At 37.5% G+C, this 17,289-nt stretch overlaps 1 protein-coding gene across 8 annotated transcripts in view; it reads right to left on the bottom strand.

Moving 5' to 3' along the window:
- Positions 1 to 734: 734 nt before the first annotated feature.
- CPAP (centrosome assembly and centriole elongation protein) overlaps positions 735 to 17,289 on the bottom strand; it is a 50,728-nt gene continuing 34,173 nt past the window's right edge. For 3 of the 8 annotated variants that reach the window (XM_020968780.2, XM_078147086.1, XM_078147087.1), the window contains 6 exons: positions 16,530 to 16,594; positions 10,755 to 10,853; positions 5,672 to 5,812; positions 5,372 to 5,456; positions 5,121 to 5,241; positions 735 to 1,100 (listed from right to left, as the gene is read on the bottom strand). In XM_020968780.2, coding sequence (XP_020824439.2) covers positions 908 to 1,100; positions 5,121 to 5,241; positions 5,372 to 5,456; positions 5,672 to 5,812; positions 10,755 to 10,853; positions 16,530 to 16,594 — 704 coding nt within the window. In that variant the 3' untranslated portion in view covers positions 735 to 907. Of the gene's footprint in view, positions 1,101 to 5,120; positions 5,242 to 5,371; positions 5,457 to 5,671; positions 5,813 to 10,754; positions 10,854 to 15,727; positions 15,872 to 16,529; positions 16,595 to 17,289 lie in introns of those variants that run through there. The other 5 variants (XM_078147085.1, XM_078147088.1, XM_078147090.1 and 2 more) reach the window with 5 other exon arrangements.

Here is a 17,289-nt window from a genome sequence, read left to right as displayed (position 1 = left end):
AACCCCAGCTCTCAAGGAGCTTTGATGGAAGTAAAGGATTCCAAGAAACCAGAGTTCAGATTTCAGTTTAAAAATTACATGACCATGAACAACTCAAACTTTCAACCTTAGGTTCCTGATCAGTAAAATCATTATGATAATTGTACTATCTCCTTCAAATAAATATATGTTATAAGGAAAGTCTTTTGTAAAATGTGAAACAGTGTAAAAAGAGTAGAGTAGTTATCTCAGAACACATAATAGAGTATCCCCACATTTGACTCCTTATTGCAAACTTAAAAGGTACAGGGAGCCTGGGACTCAGAATTTTTAAAAACAACCTTCTTTTCATTTGATAACAGTCTTCAGCCTATAGAAGAACACAGCTAGCTAGTCAAGTTAATCCCTTATAATTAGCCTAATTTTTAGCACTTAATCATTTTTATTGTTCTATGCTTTTTTAAATAAAAACTTGCTAGCCTTAGTCCTCTATTCCACATGTTGCCAAGAGACTGATTTCCACATAATTACTTAATCATTTGTACTGTTGCCATTGTGTTTAAGTCAGTGTATTGCCAATACTTAACTTCAGTTTAAAATCTAGCCCAAGAATTTTCATTTTAGGAAAAAAGTCAGTTATATAAATTTTATCTTCTGCTAGCTGGTTTAATTTTCATGGTTGTGTGTTTTGTCTTCCATTTCATTATTATCAATCATTTTGTATTAAAATATCAAAGTACAGGTAGGACAAGCTATCAAATTTAATCTTTATTTTAGATATTTGAAAACATCAAAACTTTTCATTTTATACACTATGTACAGATTAACAAGCCGCTGTAGAATTTACAGAAATACACATTTTTAAAAGAAAAAATGGAAATTTGTTGTCAAAGCACCACATATCACTTCATGAGTAAGAAACAGTTTGCTACAACTTGGTATCCATCAGAACATTACCATCCTTATCTTTAATTCTTACTCGACCAGATATATACTTTGTTTCTTGGTGGCCATTAGAATATACAGTCTTAATGGTGCCATCTGGATATTCTCGCCTCTTGAACTGGGGAGTGTGAAGTTCTCTTTGGCCATTGTTAAATTCTATTATTTTGCTGCCATCTCTGTTTTTAAAAAAAAAAATCACGAATTTATTTATGTATAGAAGCTGCCACTACTTTAAACCAATAATAATAATAGTTGCCAATTCTTTTCTCTATCTTTGCCTTCAATGGATGATTCCTCTTAGTGCACCCCCTCCAACACCCAGTCAAAATTCGGTCTTCTCCTCCCTCTACAAACCTTACATACATCTATTTTCACTGTTTCAGTTATCAGCTGTAAACAATTTCCCACTATTTAGCTCTAGCCCTCATGTTACAGCTCCTTTTGCCTCTGTTCTTAATGCCCCACTGAAACTGAACATGTTAAAATAAATTTGTTATTTGGGGCAGCTAGGTGGCACAGTGGCTAGGGCCTAAAGTCAGGAGGACTTGAGTTCAAATCTGGCCTCAGACCAGACACTTGACACTTAACTAGCTATGTGACCCTGGGCCTGTCATTTAACCCCAACTGCCTAAAAAGAATACACCAAAATAAACTTATTTACCACATCTCCTTCACCAAAACCTCCCAGGTTCTACTAGGCTCAAGCCTTAAAACTGCCCTGTGGGAGAAGATTCTGGGAAGATGGTAGACTAGGTCAGAAAATTTCAAGCTCTCGAGATTTTCCTACACAAGAGATAAAATAGCACCTCTGGATGAACATAGAGCCATGAAAGCAAGAGTAGGGGCAGAAGAGGAGTCCTTCTGGGACAACTGGAGAAATATCCTGGACGAGATTTCCTCCCTGTGAAGAGAAAAATACCTCTAGGCTAGGATCCCCTTCAACAAGTGGCAAGCCCTGGAGTTAACTGGTTTCGCAGGCTGCCTCAGCTCCAGCCACAGGAACTTCTACCCCTGGGACAGAAAGGGGAGTTGGGCATCTGCCCTGGAGAAGATCAAGGGAACCTCTTCTGACAAGCAATGCTAGACCCTGCTCTGCTGTGGAGAGCAGCCAAGTGAGAAGGAACCAGCACATGCCCAGTGAGTGCAGAAGCAGAGGGGTGGGGACCCCTCTGCTGTGGGCACTTACGGGAGGCTGGAGGTCTTAGTTCAAGGTCGGAAGGGTGAACTGAAGAGGATTAGAGGCACATCCCCTATGCCCCAGAACTAGAGGTGATTATAAAAACTAAATTATTACAAAAAATGCACAGGCAAAGGAGAAAGAATCCAATCAGAGAGAGCTACTATGGGAATAGAGAAGATCAGGGTTTATCTTCAGAGGAGGATACTGAAGCAAAGAAACTCTGTTTTATCCCAAAGAGTAATGTCAAATGGTCACCTGCCCAAAAAGAACTCATTGAAGAACTTAAAAACTTCAAATGAGAGAGACTGAGGATGAACTAAAAAGAAAAATAATACAAGTAAAACAAGATTATAAAAACAAAGTCAACCAGTTGGAAAGGGAGATCCCGAATCTTAAAGAAATGAAAATGAGTCCTTGAAAATTAGAATTGGGCAAAGGAATGCCAATGAAGTTAGATGAAGAAATTTAAAAACAAAATATAAAGAATGGAAAAAATGGAAGAGAATGTGAAATATCTCATAAGAAAAAACAGATCTAGAGAACAGATCAAAAAGAGAAAACAATAATTGGACTACCTGAAAGTTGTTTGTTTGTTTTAAGGCAATTGGGATTAAGTGACTTGCCCAGGGTCACACAGCTAGAAAGTGTCAAGTGTTTGGTCTGAGGCCACATTTGAACTCAGGTCCTCCTGACTTCAGGGCCGGTGGTCTATCCACTGCACCATCTAGCTGCCCCTCTGAAAATTCTGATCAAAAAGAGAATCTTGATACAATAATACAAGAAATAATTTTTTTAAATTGTCCTGAAGCATTAGAACAAGAGGGGAAAGTAGAAATAGAAAAAAAAAATCTACTGATCACCACCTGAAAGAGATCCTATGAGGAAAACTCATAGGAATATCATAGCCAAATTTCGAAACCCCCAGATCAAGGACAAAATATTACGAGCAACAAGAAAAAAACAATTTACATATGATGATACCACAATTAGAATTACACAAGACCCAGCAGTGGTGACACTAAAAGATCGCAGGTCGTAGAACACTGTATACGGAAGAGTAAAAGAACTGGGCTTCTCGCCAAATATATACCCAGCAAAGCTAAGCATAATTCTGAATGAGGAAAAAAAATGGACATTTGATAAATTCTCAGACTTTCAAGTCTTTGTTAAAAAAAAAAAACAACCCTAAGCTTCAAGATTTAACATACAAGAGCCAAGAGAAATAGAAGGTACATACCAATGACCAATTACAAGGGACTAAGTAAGGATAAAATGTTTACCTTTTAGGTATGAACAATGTAAAACCTATGTCTAAGATTGTTACTAGTAATTAGATAACTTACAAGGAAGATTGGGGTTACCTGAGTATGATATGACTTCAAAAAGTAAAACCATTCAAGTACAACTAAAAGAGTAATTATCTTTTATAAATGAGGTACAAGAGGAAGAACCAATACAGAGGAACTAGATGGGGGAGGGAGGCTGTTAGTTTTGGAACCTACTCTCATCAGGAATGGGTTTAAGAGGGGGAAACACAAATACATTTAGAAGAGTATAAAAGTCAACTAATTTAGAAAGAAAGAAAACAGCAACAGGAGGAGGGAAAGGATAAAGGAGGGATCTTTAGAGGAGAGGGTGTGGGAATAGGTTAAAAGGGAATCTAGAATGGGGTTTAAATTTAGGGGAATGAGAGAATATGGGAGGGATTGCTAGAGTGGGGGGAGGTTAAGTAATAGGGTAAGGTAGCAGGTAGAAGTAAAGTAGAAGAATTAGGAGGGATTAGGAAAAATAAACAGATGCACAAAGAGATTAAGAGTAGAATCTCTTAGGGAAAGTATGTGTGTGTGTATGTATGTATGTATGTATAAGTATTTATGTATATCAATACCTATATATAAATATATCCAATGCTCAACTGTAGCCTTGGGGTGGTGGGTAGGTGGGGAGGAAAGGGGTAAAAAGAACAAAGTAAAAAGTGTACAGCAGAGAACAAAAGAAAACCTACAAGGAAGCAAAGATGGACAGCTTTCAACATAATGGCTTTCTTGAAATGAAAAGTTACCACTATATAATTTGAATCTTCTATGTTCTACTGTGCACGTGACGTTTTTCATTTTATATTTTAGTTTCCAGTGTTTCTTTTTCTTATGTATTTGTTTTAGCATTTGTCTAAAAGAAAAAAAAACTGCTGTGCCCTTTATCTCCTACACCTATTTAATAAATTCTATTTTTTTTCAACCATAGAAAGAATTGATCCTTCCTTTCAGTTTTGATCATCTCTGTCCAGACCTTTCTTCTAATCTCACACTCTGATTACCACACGCACCTACTGTGGTCTTCATGACATTTTATGCATCTATCTAGTCTATACCTACTACAAAACTTTACAATAGTATCTATAATTTTTTTTTAAAGGCAATTGGGGTTAAGTGACTTGCCCAGGGTCACAGTGTTTGGTCTGAGACCGGATTTGAACTCAGGTCCTCCTGACTTCAGGGCCAGTGGTCTATCCACTGCACCACCTAGCTGCCCCATTCGTACCTATAATTTATCACATCAAATAATGATCATGCCAGTTGTTAGGCCATCTTGTCAGTATATACACAAATCTCTTTCCTAGGCCGACTTACTAGTACCTACCTCTGAGCCTCCCTGTTAAACCATGTTCACTCCTACCTAATATTCAACTAAAATAACTATACTGTCAGGAAGCATTCTTTGATTGGAGTTCATCCTTACTTTCTACAGTCTAATTTGCACATGCACTGTTTATAGAGAATATTTATTTGAATACTGGGCTATGATATATATGCAGTTTTTCAATTAGTTTTCAACTAACTCTAAATCTGGTACGGGAAAGGTACTGTCTATCTGCAATATATCTTAACTAATGACTCAACATCTGACACAATACAGATTTGCAAATTTGTTTTTGATGGAACGGGAGTGAAACTGTGTAGTAAGAAAAGCCAGAATGTAATTTTTAAATTATTACTGGATTTAAAGCAAGTCTTACTGTTGTACTCGAACAATGGTACCATCTGGGAAAATGCTCTCTTCTCTCCCATCTTCAAATAGATTTTTAATGGACTGGTCAGGAAATGTAATTTCTTTTCTTCCATCTGGAAAATGCTTTTCTAGGTTAAAAATATATATAGAAAAGAGACACAGTGAGTGTGAGTGTATAACGTCAACCTTCATTCTTATTTTGATTTTGGAGAGTAGATAAGAATAGAGAAGGAACTGAAGAAAAGTCACAATTTTCACCTATTTGTCCACTTGAGAAATGTAAAACCTCCAGTCCCTCTGGATAAGTGGTATGAGTGGTCTGAGTAGCTGCATAGTAGTAAATCTGTAAAGGAAAAAAAAACCATTATGATTTGCTCATGTTGTGTATGTCTGTGTGTACACCCACATATATACACACACACACATATAGATAAGTCTACACAAATATAAATGTTTAGATATATATAGATATAGATATATACATATATAGATATATATATGGGGGGGTGTATATATAAAAAACATAAAGGGGTAGAAAATATATCTATGGAAACATACCACTCTTTCATCTGGCATGACTTTTTTCACATCCCCATTGAAAAAAGTAATAGTGATAGTTTTTCCATCTGAGCTCACTTCTTTCCGAGTTCCATTTGGAAACAAGATAACATGGCACCCACTTTTTAAAACCTTTTCAACCTAAAAACAAAAAAGATAAAGATGATTTTATTCCATGTACAGATAATCATGGCAACATAGAAATCATAAGACATAGAACTGGAATGGACCTCAGAGATATCATCCAATGCGATTTTTAAAAAGTGACTTGGCTATGAGCACACAGTAAATAAAACTATTATATAAACTTAGATCTTCTAATATCAAAAATGTATCAGCACTAGACCACATTGATTCAGATTATTTCCCGTTTCCAGAGCTGTCCAAAATTGTAATGGGTGGGCCCGAAAGAATGAGTTTTATATCTGTTCAGGTACAGGTTGGGCCAGATTACTTCTGATGTCCCTTCTAATTCTAAGTGTCTATGACTCCCATTTCCCATGCACTTTTCCTTCATTCTTTATAGTAATTTGTGGTCTTTACTACACTAAGGGCCATACTGGAATGAACCTAGTATCTGCCTGGAAAGCCTGTGGTACCTTAGGATGAGAAACAGAAAGGACATGGTTTGGTTCCCTGGCTAGCATGCATAATAAATGGTGTTACAATGTTGCTAGAATTTTGTTGCTAGGTTTTCCATTTTATATCTAGAACTATATATATTGGGCCATGCCATATCCCTTGATAAATACTATTTGAATAGGACTCCAAAAACAACACAGAAAGTATGAGAAGGAAGCTATGCAATCATTCCCCCTTTTTGCTTTTTCAAACTACTTTCTTTGTTTACCTTCTGAATCTTTCTAGAAATAGTAAATTTATACTGGTCATCATGAAGAAATTTGCATCTGATAAAAGTGACAGGCTGGGTACAGATTTAGACATACTTTTTTTTGTACGTGGACAATGTTGGAATGGATTTGCTTGACTATATGTATTACAAGGATTTTGCTTTTCTTCCCCCTCCCCCACGGGGGAGGTGCGCACATAGATGTTATTATAGTTTTTAAAAATAAAAAAACTGCTTTGACTATGACTTGAGACTGCCACTTTTTTTTATCTAGAATACCAGGCCAAGCAGCTTTTCCCGTCCCTGTTCCCCCACAACCTCCTAAGCACCTCATCTTAAAAAGATGTTTAAGTAAAAGGATGTCTTTCTCTGCTTATAGAAATCAATTTTTGTTCATGTAATTTTAGTAGGTAAGATTGGAAATGGGAGATGATTAGGTTAGAGGGGAAAACAAAACCAAGGATGACTTCCAAACTAGAAGAGGTAGAATAATTATAGGAATTATAGTAATATATAAGGGAAACTCATGAACTAATGCAAAATAAAGCAACCAGAACCAGAAGAACAATATACCCAATAACTATAACAATGTAAATGGAAAGAACAAAACAATTTTTTAAATGAATGCAATGAAATGATAATGACCAAGCTTAGTCCAAGATAAAAGATTTGAAAAAGCACCTCTCCCCATTCTTTACAAAAGTAAGGGACTACATTGTAAAACACTGCATATAACTTGAATTTCCAAAAGACTGGTTAGTTTGGAAAAATAAGGTGTTTTTTTTTCTTGTAAGGGAAGGATGGTACTCTGGGAGGCTTAGGGAAGAAAAATGTATTGGGCAATATAGGTGAGGAAATTTCATATACGTCAAAGTGAACATCCAGCTATGTTACATGAATTTGCTCTTACTAGGGACAACCTATCTTTCAGTTGCTCTAGTCTGAAGACTTATTCTAGCATGCTTACATCCGTCATGTACTTCATTGTTTTCTGTGTGATACCTCATTTTTTTAAGTCTTAAGAGGCTTCAGTGTTTTGTCCTAAAACAATGGTAGAATTTACAGAGAATGCTCATTAGAAAAGCTATGCAATTTTTCCCCCCTATTTTCTTTCCTTATTTAGTCATGGTGCTAAATTCACTGATCATTTGTTCTGTCTTTCCCAATTATACATGGTAGGACAAAAATTTTTTTTGGTTATCCATCCAACTGCATGTCAAAAGCTAAGAGGAAAACCTTTTAATTCACTTTGTTTTTCCTAAGGCATATAGTTAGCCCAAATGATTGAGTAATTGCTCTCTTTTAGAAAGCAGTGTTGTGGTCCAAGGAATGATGCAATCAGCACAAGCTTAATCTGCAAACAGCATCTGGAGGACCTTACCATCCAAAGGAAGTCCTTCAAAATTTGAATCTTTGCTGGTTTTCCATCACAGTGGTATATATCTTGGGCAAGCATGTGTTTTATGCTTTCCTGATATTGACAATTAGAGTAGTAAACAATGTTCTCTCATTTGTTAAATATCTTTCAAGGAATCTTGAATAATTTTATGTATGAATAAGATATAACTTTTTGGAAGAGAACTCTTTAAGCTGTCATTTTTGCTCCATTAAATCAAATTTTAAAAAATCCACACAACAGAATCTCATTCATTTTTCATTTAGTTGTGTGGTCAAGATGTGATTTTTTTTTTTTAGTATTAATAAGGTCAGACGATCAGCATTTATTAAGCCTTTACCATGTGCCACTATGCTAAGGCAAAAACATCTATCCTTGCCATTGAGAAATTCACATTTCTTCTGAGAGAGACAACATGAAACAACTATGTACACACAAGACATACCCAGCATAAACAGGTAATATCAAAAGGAAAGTTTCAGCAGGAAAGGGGGAAAGATCAGGAAAGGCCCTGTGCAGAAGGTAAGATCTGAGCTGTCTTCAATGAGGTGTGAAATTTTTTTATGCCTTCACAATCATCATCATCTTAGATGTATCTTGTGAATCGATCCCAAATTGTCGTCTTCAGCACAGATCGCCTCTGTGTATGTTAGCTCTAATTTAGCTGTTTTTCTTATCTTTTTTCTCCTCAGTGTCATTTTTACCTCTGTAAACACATCCAGGATTTGATTATATTGTCAAAGTATGGTGACTGCCATTCTTGATGATGAAAAAAGCTTGTTATGAAAATCTTTCAGCTCTTTTACTTTTAATCTTTCAACTGTTCTAGTTTCATCCTTTGATGACTTTGCTTAGTAGGGTCTCTTGTCTTCTCTGATTCCACTCTGCTTCTTTCTGCTTTATCTGGGATAGTGCTCAGTCTTCCGCCACCTTTCTTAAGACTTTACAAGCAAGATAATATTCCTCTCAGTCTAGAAAGTAAATCAAGTGTTTGCTGATCAAGGCATTTGGGGCTTATCTGGTGTCTGTATCTACAGCAGTAAAACGTCTGTATGAAGCTATTAATGTTTTGTCCTTCCATTATCAATTTTTCATTATCCAAAAAAATCATTTGTCTTGGTCAAGATAGAGTTATTTCAATTGCATGACTTTTTTTTCCCATTTCTATTCTTCTAGTTAACACGAATTTTAGTCAGTGGTCTGAGCTATACACAGCTGAATCAGCAATGAAAACAAACCATTTCCTGTCTGTTAAAATGAAGTCAGTTTTATTTTTTTCTTATATTAGGTGATTATGTTCATCACCAGCAGTTCTTCTGTTGAAGAAAGTGTTCAGGAAATATCAGCACAGGACCTTATTCTGTGTAAGGCTTTGATCAAAACACACAAGAAACCAGAAAGATTTTCTTAGAGCTACATTACTTTTCTCTTCTTGTCTATTTCTCATCCTTCCCACCTATTCCCCATCTTTACAATGAAGTCACAAAATATATTGATTAAATATGGAGACTCTTTGAGTTTTTGTAGAATTTCTCTGCCATTTCATCATCTGCAACAGACATTGGTAAATACAGCCCAATATCTTTATGGTAGTCTTTCTTCTGATACTACTAATGAGCACTGCCATACAGGGTGATCAGATATTTGAAGAAATTATGTTCCTTGTTCTTTGGGTGCGGGATAAAACTAACTGTGCCATTGCTCTAAGAAAAATCCATAAGCCAGTCTTCCACTTCACTGCAACTTCCTTTTTTCTGTTTTAGAGTAAGAATGTCAAAATTGATATAATTCAGTTCTTCCATTAGATGCTTAGTTGTTGGTCATTAGAAAAGGATTTCACATCAAAGAGCACCAACGTCTAAGATCCCAGAGGACAGGAGCTGTTAATTTTTCTTTGAATTCCAGATACTTAGTACACTGTCTGGTACAGAATAGGTGCTTAATAAATGCCTGCTGATTAGCATCCTAGGTCCTCTGTTCCCACACCATCAATGCAGAAGCAGAAGGGGGTTACATAAGACTGAGGGCCATTTTGTATTTATATTGTGGAAAGCTAGGGCCAAAAAATATATAAACAACAGGCCAAACTCCTGCTGCTTAACTGCTCCATACTTAGGTGAGTCTTCAGAAAGCAGATTGTCTTGTCAAGACTACATTCAAAGAAGGTTTTTCCAATGGGGCAGAACCTGCCATACTATATATATTCAGGTAGCATATCATATAAACTCATACTCTGATCCTCACTTTGGTTTTATACATTGCTTAAAATGTTTTCATGTGAATGTTGTCATATGAAAGATGAAAGGGAAATAGATATCCTATAGAGATAACTCCAGTAGACAGAACAAATGCATAAAAATTAAAGGAGAAGGAGCTCTGAAACACAGCTAGAGCAGGGAAAACCTTATTAGGTGGTAAACTTCCTATTGTAGAGGTTGAGGACAGGCTATATGATTACTTGTTAGAGATATTATAGACAGTATTCCTGCTTTGGATGGAAGACTAGATCGATATATCTCTAAGGTCCCTTCTAACTCAGTATTTGACAAATTGCCTCTCTTAAATTGCAATCACATTGTTTTACCATCACTGAGACTCATGTTTCAATTTTCACTAAGAGGAGTTGAAGACCTGTGCATAAGCACTTGATGTTTTACTCTCAGAGATATCTCTACTCTTCCTTTCCCCAAATCTTTAAACAAGCTACTGCTGACAATTATAGCAGCCTACTAAGGAAAGATGATAGAAGTAAATATAGTAATTTGTTCTCATTTTTCTTCAGCAGATAGATAGAGATTCTAAATTTTAAGAAAATTGTGATTTTTATAAAGTCTTACCTTTCCATCTGGATGACCAATTTCTCCATGAATTTCTTCTTCTACTTCAGAATCAGAAACAGGGCATATGAGAGGTTCAAATATTTCATTGGGTATGAGCTAAAAAAAAAAAAAGAAAGAAAATAAGACTTTATCAGTAATCTAAAGAATATATAAAGTATCACACAGGAACGGAATAGGCATACACACATCCCCTTCCACCTACTGTGTGCCAGGCACCCTAAGCACTTCATATGTATCCCATTTGATCTTTTCTGGGATGTAGTACTGACATCTTCATTTTACAGGTGAAGAAACTGAGACAGATTAAACAACTTGCCCAGGGTCACACAGCTACAAAGTGTCTCTGAGGCCACATTTGAACTTGGGTCTTACCAATTCCAAATCCAGTGTGCTCTTATTCACTGCACCACGGAGCTGCCATATCACATTAAATTATGCTATATTATGCCAAGCCCCCCCAAAAACTGAGATAGTTTACAGATTAAAATTAACTGGGTTTACTATAAAATGATAGCATGTTAGGTTATAAGCACCAGATATATTTAACTACTTAATTAACTTTTTTGTGTGTCATAGACTTCTGTGGCAGTCTGAAGACGCCTGTGGACTCCTCAGAATGATGTTTTTAGATGTATAAAGTAAAATATATAGGATTAAAAAGAAAACTAATTGTATTGAAATATAGTCACCAAAATGTTTTAATAAAAAATTTTTAAAAGGTTAAGAACTCCTGACCTCCTAAGGGAAAGATTTAATATTACAGACACCATGACTATCTGTCTTTACAAGGAACTAAACCTCATAATCAACTGTACCTTTTAACCATCTCCACCCAAAAATTCAGTTTAATGCTTGAACTAGATCCTCTAGAAGTAAAGCTGTGATATGCGTCAAAGCTGGTTGAATAATGAGACTAGAACCAAGGTACACATATATTTCACCTGATAAATCAAGAGGGGAAGATGTCAACCACAGGAGACCCACACTGACTTGCTAAGTCCTACAGTTGTCAGCTGGGCAATCAGTGGATAGAGAGCTAGGCCCGGGCTCTAATCTGGCCTCAGACACTTACCAGCTGTGTGACCCTGGGCAAGTCCTTTAACTACTTTCTAAAATGAAGATAATAACAGTACCTACCTCCCAGAGTTGTGAAGATTGAATGAGATGATAATTGTAAAGTGCTTAGCATTGTGCTTGAACCACAGCAGGGCACTATATAAATGCTTAATCTCTCCCCCTGCAGTTGTCCCCAGGTTTGCTTAACATAAGAGCTGCAGAAGTTCCAAAGTTTGCCCAGAATAGACCTAACTCTAGTGCAGAGAAATCTACTAGCAAGCTCAGCTCTGGCACTGTTTGAAATTTCAGTACATTATTAGCATCCCAGCAAAAGAAAATGCAACTCATGGGTCCAAGGAGCAGATGCTCAAAACCAACTAGTTTTACCTTGATAATATGATTTCATGACAATGATTATGTTACCTTAGATTTACTAAAACAAAAGCCAAGGGTAATCCTGCAAAGGATGGTAAAGCATATCCCTGGTATCAATGGCATCATGTTAAAAATAAGCCCAAAGCCAGTGCTGCAAAGGCAAAGTGCATTCCGTGTCAAAGCTTTCCAGCTTCCAGAGGGGCTCTTCGATCAACTTCAGCTCCTGCCCGACCCACCTCACACCAACACCTTTTGACCAAGCTCCCTCCTGCCACCTATACCTTCTTCCAAGGCCTCCCAGGACAACCTTGAAACATCTATTTGCCTCCCTCAAGGAACTTTTCACATCCACTGACACACTTCTTAAGGATTAGCATACTTCCAACCCATTTTGTTCTCCCTGTCTCCCATGATACTGAACTTACAGTTGCTGAATAAAACCATTTCTCCTACCCCAACTATTCTTTCTCTTATTCCCATCTACCTCAACCCTATTCCTTCGACATCTGCCCAACCCTTCCACTGTGCCCCCTGGAATACCTGTTCCATAATTTAACTTCTTTTTCCTTCTCACTCCTCCCATCTTTTGAAATTCACTGAGACCCAGCTGCCTCCTGATAACACTGCATCCCTGGCTGCCCTTTGCAACATTAGCTGTGCTTTTTCTCACACTTCATGTTAGGGAAGCCTGAATATTCGTTGCCATTGCCACTTCCAGAATTTACAACCATCAACTGGAATCCTCTCCTGTGTGGTTTACATTATCCACCTCCAGATCAAATGTAAAATCTTGTTTGGGGTTCAAAGTCCTTTATAACCTAGCCCCACTTTTCCATTCTTCTTACACTTTACACTCCAACCCACCCCATCCCCATGTACTCTGTGGTCCAGTGACCCAGGACACCTTGCAGTTCCCCTCCCAGTTCTGTGCATTTTCAACAACTGTTCTTCATGCACAGAATGCTTCCTCCTCATGTCTACCTTCTGGCTTCCTTCAAATCCAACTAAACTCTCACCTTCAACAGACTGCCCTTCCCAATCCTCCTTAATTCTAGTGCCTTCTCTCCGTTGATTATCTCCAATTTATCCTATAAATAGCATGTTGGTACACAGCTGTTTGTGTGCTGTCTCCTCCATTAGACTATGAGATTCTTGAGAGCAGAGCATTTCTTTTGCCTTTCTTTGCACTGCACACATTGGCAAAGTAGCAGCACAGAATAGGCACTAAATAAATATTTACTGAATGACTATCCAAATTTATCACCTACTATAAATCCTAGTGGTCATCCTTTCTTACTTCTCACTGAGTTCAGTGCCTGGCACACTGTCTTCCTATCCACCCCCAACTCCTGCTATCATCTTAGGACACTTCACCTTATCTACTGATGCTCCCTTAAATACTCTAACTTCCTAGTTCCTCAGTATGCTCATTTCCCTTGACTGACTCCTCCATTCCATCCTGGCTGCACAAAGAGAGGGCCACGTGTTCATTCCTCCCATCATCCATCAATATTCTATTTCTATGTTGATGAACTCTGAAATTCCTTTATTTGGTCGTACTCTTTTATCATTCCATCCTTCTCTATCACTAGTCATGCCTTGCAAAACCCCAACCTTGGATTACATTCCCTTTCTGCCTCCTTTGCTACTATCCTTGCACTACTGAATGGAGCTGGAAGAAGTCAAAAAATACTACACAGATGACTAAGTCCACTACAAATTTATGTTCTCTACCCTCAACAGGGCCTTCATGGTAGCAAGGTAATCATTCTAGTCCTATGATCAGTTCACAACCTGATATCCGATTAACTATTCCAAACCTTATCTCTCCTTAATTTCCTCATGGCACACTCTTATACCCTCTCAGGGCACAACCTTACCTCATTTCCTGAAAGGGAAAAAAACCAAACAGGGCCCTCTGTCAAGAGCTCTTCTTTCTTCCTCATTTCACATCCCTTTGACATCATTGCCCCCTTCATAAAGTCTGTCTCTGATGAAGATTAGGCCTTTCTTGCCAAAGCCAACCGTTCTACATTCACCCTTGAGCCCATCTACTCATCCATCTTCTCCAGTAGATCATCCTGTCATCCTCATGTTCTTGAATCTTCAATCTTTCCCTCTCTACTGGCTCCTTACCTTCTGCCTACAAACATGCTCATGTCTCCTTCTGTCCTCAAAAAACCCTCACATGACCCTATCATCCCAGCTAACTAACCCTTCTTCCCTTCTCTGTTAAACTTTTGATAAACTCATCTATACTATCTGCATTTCCTTTCCTCTAACTCTCCTGAAGTCTGCCACCGGGCTGCCAACCCCTTCATTCAACTGAAACTGCTCTCTACAAAGCTGCCAATGATCTCTCCATTGTCCAATCCAGTATTTCTAAATCCCCATCCTTCTTGAACTCTTTGCTGCATGTGACACTGTTCACCTCCTGCTGAATCCTCTCTTTGGCTTTTCTTGATCCTGCTTTCTCTTGTTTCTTCTCTTGTCTGAATAGTTCTTCTCAGTTGTCTTTGCTAGTTCTTCATCCTTGTCACAGCTCTAACTGCAGATGTCTCCCAATGTTCTGCCCTGATCCCTTTCCCCATCTACCTCAATAAATAATTATTTTTTCTCAGTTGCCCATTTTTTTTCTTTTAAAAAAAGTTATTTATTTTTCATATCCTTTTTTCTATCTTATGCAGAGAGCACACCTAATATACATAATGGGATATTTTGAAAATCTGTCGTGGCAATAGCTTTTGGATAGGTAATTTGATTAGTAAAATTACAATACAAAAAGGGTAAAAGGTTATAGGAAATTAGACATTTCTAAAGAAGCTTTAGAAAAATCTTGGATATTACAATTCTTTTCATCTTACAAGTTTTGCATACAAGTACCTTCACCAGTAAGGCACCTACAACAGTAATAGCAGTAATGAATTTGATGCAGCTTGGGGCTCATCTCCTAAGTGTTTGGTTTTTTTAAACCAGCAAAGCACATTTTAAATTGAGACATTTGCCACATATCATAATTAAGTTCCAAGCAAATAAGCACTTTTTTAAAGAATTTTAACTTTCATCAGTTGCCCACTTGTTAGCACTACTCGGGGGTTCTTGAAGAATCATGATTATAGCAGTGTCAAATAGCAGATCACATTCATATAACCCTTTTGAGGTTTGTCTCTATGCTATATCACTTAGTGACCTCATCACTTCCAGTGCATCTAGTTATCTCTATGCAAAGGATTCCCAGATATGTATATCCGGGTCTTTGACCTCCAAACTGGACATCTCAAATTTGCCATGTGCAGAGCAGAACTCATCTTTTTTCCCCAAAACCCTCTCCCCTCTGAACTTGGCTATTACGATTCAAAGTGCAGCTGTTCTCCTGGTTTCCCAGGTTCGTAGCCACTATATCCTCCTCATTCTTAGTCACCCCCCATATCCAGTGGGTTCACAAATCTTGTCATTTCTACCATCATGTAGAAATCTCTCATATACATTCCTTTCCCTCCATTCACAGAGACACCAAGTTAAGTTCAAGCTCTCATCACCTCTCCCTTGGACTATAGCAACAGTCTTCTAATTGGTCTTCCTGTCTCAAGTTTCTTCCCCACTTCAATCCATGCTCCAGTCAGCAAAGGTGTAGGTTTGACTATGTCCCTGGAGCTCAGTAAACTCCGGCGGCTCTTTATTACCTCCAAAATGAAATTTAAAGTCCTGTTTTAGGCATTTAAAGCTCTTCATGCCTGACCCCTTTCTTCCTTTCCAGGGTTTTCACACTTGACTTTCCCCACTGCCACCCCCCACTCAACTGTCTAGCAATATCTGCTTGATGTTCTTCTATCTCCCATCTCTGTTATCCCTTGTGCTTGGAATGCTCTCCCCCCTCATCTCTGCCTCTCGACATCCGTGGCTGCTCTCAAGACTCAGCTCAAAGGCCAGCTTTTCAAGGAGGCCTTCTCCGTTACCCCAGGCACCAAAGCATTCCTCTCTAAAATTACCTTCCTTTTCTTCTATATTTATTGTGTGCAGGCATTTATTTCCATGGTATCTTCCACATTAGGGTGTAACTTCCTTAAAGGTAGGGACCACTTTTGTATTTTTGCCTTGCTTTGCCCCAATGTACAATACTTGGAACATAGTAAGAACTCAAAAGAATGCTAGATTAATTAAAGCTAAATTTTTAAAATCCTCAGCAGAATCCTTTATTCACTTACCCACTTAATCACTTATCTCTTTAGCCACTAACTTTTTTTTTTTAAACTTTCAAGGCAGGTAGGGAAGGGGGTTAATTCCAACACCCGTTCATTTATATCTACATGCATTAAAATATTAAGCTACTACAAAATTCACCTGTCTTTTATCTGAATTACTTAGATCATGAACCGGTGCTGACTTTGGTCTCCGAGGCAGATTTCCTGTTTTTACCCAAAAAAAAAAAAGTTACATTAAAAATAAAGTTGGTAACATAAAAAAGTCTCCTTTCATTTAAAACAGGGTCATATAAAATATATGCACTTATTTTTTTAAGTCTTAAAATTAACTTCTCTGTCTTCATAGTGTGACATATTGGCTTAAACATCTTTAAAACTTTGGCGCCTGACACAGAATCAGATTTAGAGTTGAAATGGACCTCAGAGATCACATTTAAGATCCTCATTTAAGCTGAAGAAACTGAGGCCCAGACAGGTGGCCAACTATAAACTTATTTATGTAGTACAAGTGTTTAAAGATGATTCAGTTGTCAGAACATCAATTTACATCTAATTTACAAAACTGGCAAAAAGCCCCTCTTCAAAACTGCCTTTGTATAGCATAAAAGTAAAATTGTTAGGATGATAGCTTACATAAAGTTTGTAAACACCACACAGCACATGTCACTGAAAACAATAAAACTTCTTGGGAAACAGAGGTAACCAAAAATTCTTGTTTACACTGGGATAGATAACCCTGCTTAAATAACAACCTCTGGCAGAGGGATGGAGTTAGCCACCATGCAGCTTCACACGGTATCTAAGCCAGCTCTTTTTTAATGATGAAGACCAGTGCTTTTTGGTACCTCACATGATGCCCATCTGTATGGCTGTTTTTTTTTTCTTTCATGAGCTTCCAC

The sequence above is a fragment of the Phascolarctos cinereus genome, unplaced genomic scaffold (assembly GCF_003287225.1).
Source record: "Phascolarctos cinereus isolate Bilbo 61053 unplaced genomic scaffold, phaCin_HiC Scaffold_726;HRSCAF=1367, whole genome shotgun sequence".
In the NCBI taxonomy this organism is placed as follows: Eukaryota; Metazoa; Chordata; class Mammalia; order Diprotodontia; family Phascolarctidae; genus Phascolarctos; species Phascolarctos cinereus.
This window is presented reverse-complemented; position numbering and strand designations above follow the sequence as displayed.